Source organism: Pimephales promelas, chromosome 19 (assembly GCF_988280905.1).
Source record: "Pimephales promelas chromosome 19, fPimPro1.hap1.1, whole genome shotgun sequence".
In the NCBI taxonomy this organism is placed as follows: Eukaryota; Metazoa; Chordata; class Actinopteri; order Cypriniformes; family Leuciscidae; genus Pimephales; species Pimephales promelas.
Genome location: NC_142787.1, coordinates 32352912 through 32364907, shown reverse-complemented (window position 1 = coordinate 32364907; position 11996 = coordinate 32352912). Strand labels below are relative to the sequence as shown.

Genomic DNA, 11996 nt, shown 5'->3' with positions numbered 1-11996 from the left:
AGATAGCCAGTGTCCAGTACAGGGGTCACAGTCAGAGGGTCTTCCTCACGTCTCCGCATGAGGTTGTACGCGCTGGGAAGGTCCAACACAGTGGCTCTGCTGAGGTGTTCAGGCGCCGCTGGGACGAGGGGAAGATGGACAGTTATTTTATTAAGAGAACGGTAATCAACACAAGGCCGCAAGCCCAAGCGCAAGAAGCTGGAAGTAGCGGGGGACGTAGAAGGGCGGATGTATACTCTTCTGCACACTCCTCCATGGGACACAGAGGAGGACGAGACTCTGGAGCATCAGGACAGAATGGAGACTGGAGACATCAGGCAAGGTAAGCAGTCCTCTTCGTACAAACGAGACCGGACAATGAGCTGGGCTGAGGTGTGTATATACAGTGTAGTGGAGGTGATGAGGGTGATGATGATGATGATGATGAGGTACTCAGGTGAGCGAGGGAGTGCATTGTGATTGGCTGGTGTGAGAGTCTGGCAGATCTGTAAAGATCTCTTAAGATCACTTAAAGCTACGGTAGCCTATTTGTTTTATAAAGACTTTCTGTTATACTTGAAACTCTCTTTATATCCTGATAGCAATCAATAATAGAAGTGGTCTAAATATTAAAATGTACATGCATCTCCTGTGGAAGTTCGAAGTTTCCTTCCTTCACAGTCATCGGCATGTTCAGGAAGAGCAGAATCAGACAGACGTCAGTCAGCGAGAGCCGCAAACAAACAGCAGCTCCTCCAGAACCAAAAAACCAGCTTAACCTGCGTCCATAACGAAATTAAAACTACCATGATGATAATGAGAAGGCAACCAGTGACCTTCTACCCCGAGAACACTTTCAATTACTGACTTAAACCTTACTTTACTTGCTTTCAGCTGCTAAATTCATCAAATATCTATTCAGAACAAGAGTCCGACTGCAAGCATGATACTGATTGAATAATCTTTTTGTACAGAATTTTTCAGATTGTTGTGTGAGTGAAACGTCTGCTTAGAACTGGTTGCATTTTCCTAAAATAAATACGTGGCGATCGTTGGAATTTATTGGAAGCCTGTACTCAATTAAGTGCATTTTTTACATGAATATGAAATCACAGTAGACAGAGATAAGCTTCCAGAATTTTATTAACAAAATAGCTGAATATATTTATAAGTACACACACAGGCTGGTGAATAAATGGGGCAGTTCTGACCAATAGCGATTCAGAGTTTGAGAACACAGATTAAATGGCACAAAATAAACTAGTGCCTCTAGTGCTTTTGTCTTTACATTTAAAAAGCTTAATAAAATAGAAAGGATATAAAAATAAGACATGTTATAGGTATATACAAATAAAAGGTATACTTCAAATTTAAAGTGTTTAAAAATGCAATTTAGTTTATCTGACAACACAGGCCGTTGACATACTACTAACAGATATTCAATTCAGCTCAAATGAATTGAAATTAAGATGCAAAATCCTAAATGTCACACCAGTTTATCTGTTCCTAATCTTTACCATTGTTATAAATTGGGACTCTTACTCTGTCTTCTTCTTCACGATGACCAGGTAGGGCGGGCAGTGTAAGCGGTGTCCCATGATGCCGTGCGGCCGGACGCAGAGCGTGCGCTGCTTTAGGAGTTTCAGATGCGGCGTGACGTCGAAACGCAGGCCACAGGCGTTGGGCGGGACATGTGGAGGGGCGGGGCTCAAGTGTGGAGGGGCGGGGCTCAGTTGCAGTGGGGCGGGGCTCAGGTGTGGAGGGGTGGGGCTCAGCTGCGGCGGCCAGGTGATCTGAAGTCCAATCGTCTCAGCTGCCACGGACTCTTTGATAGACAGCACAACAAAGATTTCATCCCACGTGCTGCATCTCGTGTGAATGAACCAGCAGAATTCGTCCGACTCGCCTGTAGAGAATCAACAGGAATATCACATCAGCTTTACACAGTACAACAGTAATAATAGATAACAGTCAATGATGCAATGAGAGTTCAATTCTGCTGTAAAGCAGCTGTAAAACACAACAAGGTGGTTGTCCTGAACGCTTAATAAACACACTCCAGCTGGTCCAAAACGCAGCCGCTCCAGCTCTTACCAGAACCAGGAAGTATGACCATATTAGCCCGGTTCTGTCAACCCTGCATTGGCTGCCTATCAAACATCGGATACATTTTAAAATATTGCTGATTACTCATAAAGCACTGAATGGTTTATCTCGAAACTCCGGCCGGTTGATAATACCTAGAATATCAAATTCGACTGCAGGCGGGAGATCCTTTTCCTGTTTAGCACCAAAACTCTTAGTCTATAGTGTGTTGTGTGTGTGCTAGGCCAGAGAGATGTGTGTTTAGTCTAGATTTGGACTGGCAGAGTGTGTCTGCTTCCCGGACAATGTTAGGAAGATTGTTCCAGAGTTTTGGTGCTAAACAGGAAAAGGATCTCCCGCCTGCAGTCGAGTTAGATATTCTGGGTATTATCAAGCTTAGTTGGTATAGGGTCTAACATACAAATTATTTTTCTTCAGGGAGACTACAGTGCACCCCCTGATGCGATAGACCGGTTGCATAGTTGTAATTTTGTCCCTGATGTTATCAATCTAAAGAAATTCATAAACTCATTACTGCTGTGTTGCTTGGACACTTCTGGGCTTGAAGCTTTCTTAGTTTACAACTGTTTATTTTCTTCAAATAGGGTTGAAAAATTAGCAGATCTAGCAGTTTTTAAGGCCTCTCTGTATATGCGATCGAGCTCTCCTTCCATGAGATCCGGAATACATTTAGTTTAGTTTTCTTCCAGCTACGCTCCATGTTTCTGGCTGCTCTCTTAAGAGCCCGAGTGTGTGTGTGTGTGTGTGTGTGTGTGTGTGTGTGTGTGTGTGTGTGTGTGTGTGAGTGTGCCACGGCGTTGGACTATTGTCTTTAGGACTATTGTCTTTAATCTTCTTTAAGCGCAATGGAGCAACTGCGTCTAAAGTGCTGGAAAAGAGAGAGTTAAATGTTTCTGTCACGATATGAAGTTCTTCTGAGCTATCCGGGATGCTGAGATGATGAAACTGATTAGGAAGATTATTGATAAAGCAGTCTTTAGTGGCAGAAGTTACAGGTCTGACATGTTTATAACATGGAGTCAGCTTTGCTACTTTGGCTAAGTTTACACAAGACTAGATAATGATCTGAGGTGTCGTCGCTCTGCTGCATGAATTTCAATGGCATCAACATTGATTCCATGTGATAATATTAGACATGAGTCCCCCTGTGAAAGCCTGCACCCTTCTGTACAGATAAATGTTGTCACAATTTTCGGGTTCACATGGATACGCAGAAAAAAAAACCTATTGAATTTATAAGACCTGACAAGTGATTTGGTGAGGTCAATTTTTAAAGAAAGACTAGACGCCTGGCCACATATATATTCAAACGCTCATACCTGGTCTAGACTAAACACGTGATACGCATGTGCACACCGTCAGCATTTTCGCAGATATGCCAAGAGGTGATATTGATAACGTTTTTCAGAAGCTGTCAGTGTTTGCACGTCGGAGCCTGATTCAAGGTTTGCGTTCTCGACCCCCGAACGCCGCAGAGCGAGTGTCGTGTTAGCGGCCCCTAGTTAATCATTAATGATCTTTACGTAGTTGATCAAATCGATCAAAACGAACTTTAGCTGGACATTATTCTAGAGCTGCTGTTACTGTAAACTCCTGTTAGCACAGTAAAGCTGCTTTGAAACAATGTATATTGTTTAAAGTGCAATATAAATAAAGATGACTGGACTTGACTTGCAACACTGACTGTCTTTATTCCGTTACAATCAGTTCAGAGATGAATAATTATCAATTATGGAACTGTGTTGAAAGGATGCTCTCGACACTTTTAACGCATATGTTTAATTCAGAGGGAAATGAAAATAGAATATACGAAATGTCAGCCCAGATCATTACAGAGTTACATTTCAGTTATAGAGCAGCGTTGTCTTCATCCATCATCCACTTACAGTTGCTTGTCTTTCTAACTAGATGATGAACACTGAAAAGAGCCTCGTCACAGTCTCCACACACACACACACACACACACACACACACACACACACACACACACACCGACACTCTTACCGGACTGCGAGTCTTTGAACCGGACCGTGAGTTTCTGCTGTCCGTCTAAGATCTGCCTGTAAGTGAGCGCCGTGCAGCTCAACACACACTCCGTCGGCAGATCTGCGTCCCGTGACATTTCAGCCAGAACCCGATCCTTGTCCACACACTCCTGCACACACAGAGCGAAGACGGCCGACAGCAGCGCGCCCCAGCGCAGCCACGCAGAACACACACACGCCATCGAGCTTCAGGACGGTCGGCTCCTGCGTTTGTTTGCTTTGCTTCTCTCTTTAAAGTTCAGGGTCAGACCATCTGTGCCGACGGGGTCAACACCAGAAGCAGAGAGAGTGTGTGTGTGTGTGAGAGAGAGAGAGATAAAGAGAGAGAGAGTGTGCGTGTGTGTGAGAGAGAGAGCTGCCCCTCATGGCTCTAAACTCTTTTACTGAGTGCGCAACAACAGCATGTGACACACACACACACACACACACACACTCATTCACTCACTCACTCAAGCACATTTTCAAACAGTGTGTGCCAATAAACTCTCAAAATAACCCTTCATGTCAGGAATGCAGTAAGTAACCTGCGGCCCGGCGTTGCTGACCAATGAAGAGTGAGCGTTAAAGAGGTTCATGTGAGTTCAATCTGACAAATCCTTTCAGCATGTGTTGTATTACACACAGAAGCTGCCAGAAGTGACACACACACACACACACACACACACATGATGAAAGAGAAATGAGTGTTGATGTACAGAGTTCAGTGCATCTTTTATAAGGTGAAATAAGGACATCACACCTTATGTCATGAAAGCCTTTTTTAATAAACCATTCTGCAGATACATATGTATATATAATCTTGCTACATGACCGCTAAACATGCATTCGAAAGCGTTAGTTAATAGCCATCACTAGTTTATATGAAACGGTTTTAATACTTTCCAGTACAATGGTGTGTTCAACATGGAAACATATACAGAGAAGAACAAGAACAAAATGTTATAAAGAAGAAAAAAGCTGTATGAAACTGCTTTGAAGCTGTTTTTTGCAGACGCAGATGTTCATTCTGGAATGCCATTCCATTCTTATCTGCGAGACCGGGACGTTTCCCAGCGCGCAGAGACACGCCAGCGGATGCCACACCGGGCGGGAACTGGCACAGGAGCCGGGGGCAAACAAAGGATATTTTGGAAGCAAGCGTTTATTTAGTCCTGGGAGTCGCAGAGGGAAAGTTTTGGCGGCGCCATTTCTAAAAGATCAGGCGCTGACCACTGAAATCATGCCAGACCCATAAAGCAGGAGTTTAAAACACATTTGGCCTTGAACTGATTTGGAACAGATGGTTCATTGTGCTTCTCTGTGAACGTAAATAACCCAGTTGAACAGACTTTGATTGAGAACTTGTGTTTTCTGCAAACTATATATATATATATATATATATATATATATATGTTTCCACATTGTTTTCAATAAACCCTTAAAGCCCACAAGAGTCTGAGACTCCCAACAGCAGCAAGTGAAGAATTAAAGACGCTTGTAAGTTTGTGCTGAGCCATAAACCTGCAAATCCTTCAAACCGAGTGAGTGAGTGAGTGAGTGAGTGAGAGAGAGAGTCAGGGAAGGCTCTGGGCCGGGGTCGTGACCTCAGACTCCTGCGGGTCGTCTCCGGGGTCGCAGCCACACTCGCGGGTCAGGCTCACCGAGGACAGAACCAGACTACTCCTTTCATCCACGTACACGAACGGGACGATGTTGTGAGCCGTCGGCTTGCAGCACTGAGGAAGACGAGCAAGATCAGATCTCAGTCCAGAGAAACACTCATCCGAGAGTTAAACACACACACACTTACCTGCGCAGACGTTAAACACACACACACACACACACACATTCACCTGCGCAGACGCAGACACTCTCTCAGCGCAGAGGCTCGAGCCGCAGGATCTGCACTGGACGAAGGTGACGCTCTCCGGATAAACCACCCAGCGCTCCCAGCCCAAATCTGACACACAAGACATGCAGGAGATTAGAGGAACCGAATCTCTCCAGGTCACTTTCACCCCGAAAGACGAGGAAAGGAAAGAAATCATCATGACTAACAAGGCTTTGCTTTCATTGCTAAAAGTGTAAAGCAGATTGTGCAGTTGTAACGACTTTTCATTTATAGTGAGAATGATGATTAATACAAGTTAATCACGGTGTCACACGACCTTCCCATTCAGCATCTCTGATTTTATGCACAATGTTATTTTCTTTATTTGAATTTTGGGATTTGATGAGATTCATATATACAGTCAAAGCAGGATCTGCTTGAACACTCACCTTTCATGAACACCTGAGAGGAATATGTGCAGCAGGTGGAGTTTGCCGAATCCTCTGGGAACGTTGAATTACCTGCTGGACAGAGCAGACGGAGAGGTTTAGTCACGAGCCGGGCCGAGCCGGGCTTGAGATCGGCGCTTCGTACCTGGAGAGGACGAGATGGAGTTCTTGAAAGCGTGACGCAGAAGATTCATCTGGGACACGGACACACGAGGCTCCTGCTGAAGACTCAGGGACTCCAGGAGGATTTTCCTGATTTCCAGTTCTCCTCTGCATCTGCAACACACACACACACACACACACACACACACACACACCTTGTGTGTAGGCCAAATATCTTGTGCAATAAGAAGAAGTTGCCCCCATTTTTATTTCCACAGTCAGTCCGTGCACAACAGAACCGTAAAGGTTTCTGACAACATCCAGAAATGCTCTTTGGGCCAGTCCAGCACAATCAGGTCAGCGAGCCACACGTGATGAGGTCGACTGATCTGTGCTGGAGACTTCAAGTTGATCTGGACTCATAAAGACTGATCACACTGTTCTACTAAAAGCTGTAAAAATGCATGAAACTCTATCCGACACAAAAGTCTGTCAGGCGAGAGATGCGCTCTTTTGTAAAACCTCAGCTCTTACCTCTTGTTTTTCACGGCGGACGAGGACGACGCCTCTGGCGAAGGATGGAGAACAAACGTCTTCCCGAGAGGAAAGCCGGACAGCAGCACTGCGACACACAACACCAGACTCATGTCTGCGGACTCGAGGTGTCTCGGGGTGGAAGGATGGAAGCGGTTTGCCGTGGCCTGGGAAAGCAGGGGTTTATCTACTTCGGACAAGCTTGGCCTTGGAATACTTTGCACTGTTTTCATGTTGAGCAAACGGGATGGTGTTGAAAAGGAGGTGGAGAATGAAGAAAAACACCAGTGAATTCTATCATATGGTTACATACTCGCAAAAATGATAAGCTCAAACCCGCAGGAGGACAGATGGCAAATATGAGAAAGATCAGAAGGGAACGGTGCAAATAAAGAAGCCATTCATTAAATCATCCATTCATCGTCAGCACACGAGAACGATGAACAAGAGAACACTGAACTGTGTAATGCAAGAAATCTTTAAAGATATTACAATAAGAAGTCCAGACTTAAAATAATGTGCTAAACAACTTTGCAAGACTGTGAGCAAATGCTCAGGAATGGTTAAAGAATCAGCCAAAGCAAAAATCACAAAAACATTTATTGATCACTAGTCAGTCAGTGTGTGTTCTGCCATTTGGCGTCCCACCAATATCTACAACAGCCTCGGTTTCCCTCTGAACTCTCACTCAGCCAAAGACGAACAGGAGGATCTGCTGCTAAACCATTATAACCAGAGTCCTGTCTGTGCATATATCAGGCATGAACATTTAACACAAAGTCAAAAAGTTTCTTTGTTTTGTTCCTGCATTAATGTTCATCTCGAAGTGACAAAGTGAAAAGGTTTTCATTTTCTGCCATTTCTCATGAGAAACACAAAGGACATTGTTGCAGCATCTGTAGTTTCTCTTCTGACCTCAGATAAACCGAATCAAAGGAAGGCTGGCGTGTTTGTCCTTGAGTCGCTGCGCCTCCCCTGCGTCAGGAGGAGCGCCACACCTGCGTGTGAACGGCAATCTAAAGGAAGAAACAACAGTTACTCTGAGAAATCTGAGCCCTTCACCAAAACTTAACATCGTTTTATTCACTGATGGACTGTGAAGCGTAACCCTAAGCATATTCACATATTAGCCCTCATCAAATATTGAGGGGTTTTGTCCCCCATTCTGTGGCATTATTAATATGTGTGGCATTATTTCAACCCCCTGGCCAGTGTCTTCTGCTGGTTAGCTCAGCATTACAGAACTATCTCAAATGTTAAATAACAGATATAAGATTAAAATAATATCAGATTTGTATAAACACAAAAAATATAGATGAAAAATTAACATAAGTAACAAAATGTACTTTTGCCATGGTTTAACCATGTTCAGCAATACCTTCCAAAGACTTGGGTGCAATTTTTTCCTCTATATAGTCAAGTCAAGTATATTTATATAGCGCTTTTCACAATATATAAACTCTTTATTAATCAAGTTGATGTATAGTGTTGATATGAAATCTATTAAATACACCAAGTTTTGTCATTCTGCCATGTGTGGAAGTATGTAAAACAAGTGTGTGTGTGTGTGTGTGTGTGTGTGTAATATTAAGTCCACTGGAGGCAAGTTTGCACAACCCAAGTGCAGTTTAATTATACTCAAAACAAGATCCAACATAAGACAAAGACTTGGCAAACATGGCTTCAAAAACAAGAACATGGGCGTTGTGTTTGCCAACGGTGGTTACCCATGACAATATTTACCCTTCCAGATCCCCCACTCTATGAGCGGCTCCTGACGCACAACAAAACATATGTATGTCCACTCCCGCCCGCACCCGCAAATCTCTGACAATTTAATCCCGCACAATAATAGAGATGCATTGATTTTGTGTCTTCTCTCGTCCTGCAGGAAAAAAAAACATATTTGTATTCGTATTTGTATTGCTATTATTAAAGAGATTCATGGGGTGGTTTGTTTCGTTTCTCTGGCCTGCATGTATTCTGACGCGCTGATCAGGAAGATGAACAGTAGCCTGGCTAGGCTATCAGGGACATCTAAAACGCTTAGGCTACCGCACGTTTCTTTTCATTTTAAGTACTTTAATTTTAGCAATTGATGTATTCCATCATAGGCTTCATTGGGCCTGGAGTAAATGTGCAGAACGCATGTCTGAAGGCAGCTAGCCAGCTAGCATTTATTGACATCTCCATCATGTCGCTAGGCTACCTCCTGATCCCACAGTGTTTTTTTTAGCCGTCTATACCCGCCCGCAGCAAAGTTCAAACCACCCACTCCCGCAAGATTGTTTTGTTGGGTCCCGCGGGATGGCTCTGGAGCAGTGGGCATCTTGGAACATGACTCTGGCGTGGCGGCCATCTTGGCAGAGGGCTCAGGAGCAACTACCATCTTGGGACGTTACTCAGGCTCAACAGGCATGACGTGAATTGACTCTGGCTTGTTGTACTGGTTGTGGTGTGCAGTGCACTGTGGGATTGTGAAGCCCCTTATCCACAATTCCCACAGTAAACGAGGAACCGCTGGGCAGAAGGGCATGGTCGATTTATTTCACCAGATTCCAGCTGATTGACCCTCTAGGCATCCTAGAGGAGATTGGTTCATCCACACCAGCCCGAAAAATGTTGAGGTCACTGTCTAGCCTGGATGCCAGCCCGAACCCGGCCCACAACATTTTTTGGTCGGGAAGTCAACCCACGGAGGAGTGATTATGATCAGTTCAGAAATGGTCAGGCCAATGAAAGTGCCAGGGCAGGCTTTATACGATGATGGACAGTTGATCTGCAGTTACGTAATCATCACGTTATCAAACAGCACGCTCGTGTTGAACTGGTTTCCCTCAGAGATGACTGCAGCAGGAGAATTGTGCTGATGTGCTGACTCTGAACTGTCTGTTGTAAAAGAAATCGGCCGCGCGTTCATTTTTAAAGACGAACAGAAAACTGCAAACAATGGATGCGTCGATCAGAAAGATGTGTTTGCCGTCCTTCCTGCGGGATTCGGCAAAAGTTTAATTCATCAGCTGGCTCCGATGGTGGCTAAGAAGATGGGACGCAATGAAAACGCTGAGGTTTCTCCTTTGGTCGCACTCATGGAGGACCAAGTAAAAGAAGGATCACTCATTATTTTACTACTTCTTCCAGCGTGCACTTGAGTTCTGTTGACAACTACCGGTGTGCTATGCAATTATATAGCTGTCTTACTGCGTTGCTCTGATATCTGTGATATGATTGTAGGTCTATCCAATTGAGTGGAGAGTTTGTTTTTTTCCTGGTTCGGTTAAGACATGCTTTATAATCAAAGCCCTATGGAGTAGAATCGGACTAGAATACGAGTATGATGAAGTCAGGCTAGACTGTAAGTCCACAACAGTCCTCAACATTTGTCTCAAGCACTACGGTTTCGCCATTCTCCTGCTGTAGATGCACGAGGGCAACTGCTGGGTTCATTTTAGGTCAAGTATTCTGCAACATTAAGTCCACTGGATGCAAGTTTGCAGAACCCAAGTGTAGTTTAATTATACTCAAAACACGATCAAACATAGACTTCAAAAACAAGAACATGGATGTAGCGCTTTACCAACAGTAGTTACACATATCAATATTCGACCTTACAGTGTGGAAACTAGCCCCGCGTCAGTGTGTGTCCCGCTCACCCCTATCATAGATGATGGTCTGACCCTAATAACAAACTTTTACACATTTAAAAAAATAATAATTATTATTATTATTATCAAATCCATTAGGTTTCCTGACTGGGATGTTAATGAGATGTGGAGCACAGACAGCTAACACACACACACACACGCACGGAGCGGTGGCCTTTAACACATTCTTTATCCGTCTATTCTGGGTTGAAGCCGAGCCGCAGTATTAACCCTAATCCCGCCGCGGAGAGGTGTGTGTTGATGAAGGGATCCATCTCACCATCTGTCCATCTCTCTGAGCTCCAGCAGATTCATACACACATCATAATGCTGAGGGACTTCAGTCATGCTGGGATTCTGACGGGTGAGTCTGACGGTCTGTTGTTGTTTTCTAAATGCTGGGGATTTAGAGCTAATTGCTCTCTACAGCAGAGAAAGATGATTATATTTCACAATAATAACTAATCAGTTACTCACCTTCAGAGAACATTAAATGAAATGCAACATTTATTATTCACATTTGTTTAAAAGTGAAATTCAGACTACAAGTATTACTGGAATTAGTTGTGATATGTGTGTGATTGGATCAACAGTGCGATACTGATATGGGATGCAGAGTCACAAAATCAAGCCAACAGCAGCTGAAAGCATGCGATCCAGGTGCGTGAACAAGATTATTCAAGTCTGACACTGTTCAAGCATTCATATCTGCCAGCGAATGCTTTCTGAGAGATACAGCTCACGTCTGTCTCTGTCTGTTTGTCTGTAGGGAGCATCTCAGTTCCAGGTAATTCTTCCTCATTTATTTCAGTAAATGTCTCATTGTTGTCAATGAATATGAATGAACAACAAAAACTTTATTTTTCTTGGTTTCTCTCACATGCAGCCGCTACAGGTCAGTCAGATTACATGTTTCGGAATAATCATCACTGTCACTCACATCTGCTGCTGACCTGATTCCCTCCCTCTCTGTCCGTCCATTCGTCTGTCTACCTGTCTCTCTGTCTGTCTCTCTGTCCGTCCATTCGTCTGTCTCTCTGTCTGTCTCTCTGTCCGTCCATTCGTCTGTCTCTCTGTCTCTCTCTCTGTCCGTCCATTCGTCTGTCTCTCTGTCTCTCTCTCTGTCCGTCCATTCGTCTGTCTCTCTGTCTCTCTCTCTGTCCGTCCATTCGTCTGTCTACCTGTCTCTCTGTCTGTCCGTCTACTTGTCTCTCTGTCTGTCTCTCTGTCCGTCCATTCGTCTGTCTGTCTCTCTCTCTCTCTCTCTCTGTCTGTCTCTCTCTCTCTGTCTGTCTCTCTCTCTCTCTGTCTGTCTGTCTGTCTCTCT

General features: G+C 44.2%; 2 protein-coding genes across 3 annotated transcripts; both read right to left on the bottom strand.

The window, feature by feature from the left end:
- Window positions 1–1104: 1104 nt before the first annotated feature.
- LOC120481800 (uncharacterized) lies at window positions 1105–4446 on the bottom strand. Its single transcript, XM_039675626.2, has 2 exons — window positions 4090–4446; window positions 1105–1885 (listed from the first exon to the last, which is right to left on the bottom strand). Exons 1-2 carry the CDS (start codon window positions 4310–4312, stop codon window positions 1518–1520), a joined length of 591 nt encoding a protein of 196 aa, XP_039531560.2. The 5' UTR covers window positions 4313–4446; the 3' UTR covers window positions 1105–1517.
- A 438-nt stretch (window positions 4447–4884) lies between these two features.
- gsdf (gonadal somatic cell derived factor) lies at window positions 4885–11978 on the bottom strand. Of its 2 annotated transcripts, none has more exons than XM_089123770.1 (6): window positions 10950–11978; window positions 7026–8041; window positions 6535–6665; window positions 6390–6464; window positions 5963–6069; window positions 4885–5845 (listed from the first exon to the last, which is right to left on the bottom strand). In XM_089123770.1, exons 2-6 carry the CDS (start codon window positions 7256–7258, stop codon window positions 5684–5686), a joined length of 708 nt encoding a protein of 235 aa, XP_088979896.1. In that variant the 5' UTR covers window positions 7259–8041; window positions 10950–11978; the 3' UTR covers window positions 4885–5683. The 2 variants fall into 2 exon arrangements, with proteins under 2 accessions (XP_088979896.1, XP_088979897.1); XM_089123771.1 differs by having other exon boundaries at window positions 6390–6461.
- Between the last annotated feature and the right edge of the window lie 18 nt (window positions 11979–11996).

Coding starts and splice junctions, on each gene's coding strand:
- LOC120481800 (XM_039675626.2), bottom strand. CDS start 4,312: ATGGCGTGTGTGTGTTCTGCGTGGCTGCGCTGGGGCGCGCTGCTGTCG. Junction 1,886..4,089: donor GTTCAAAGACTCGCAGTCCG/GTAAGAGTGTCG, acceptor GATTCTCTACAG/GCGAGTCGGACGAATTCTGC.
- gsdf (XM_089123770.1), bottom strand. CDS start 7,258: ATGAAAACAGTGCAAAGTATTCCAAGGCCAAGCTTGTCCGAAGTAGAT. Junction 6,666..7,025: donor TCCGCCGTGAAAAACAAGAG/GTAAGAGCTGAG, acceptor TGTGTGTTGCAG/ATGCAGAGGAGAACTGGAAA. Junction 6,465..6,534: donor CTCCATCTCGTCCTCTCCAG/GTACGAAGCGCC, acceptor TGCTCTGTCCAG/CAGGTAATTCAACGTTCCCA.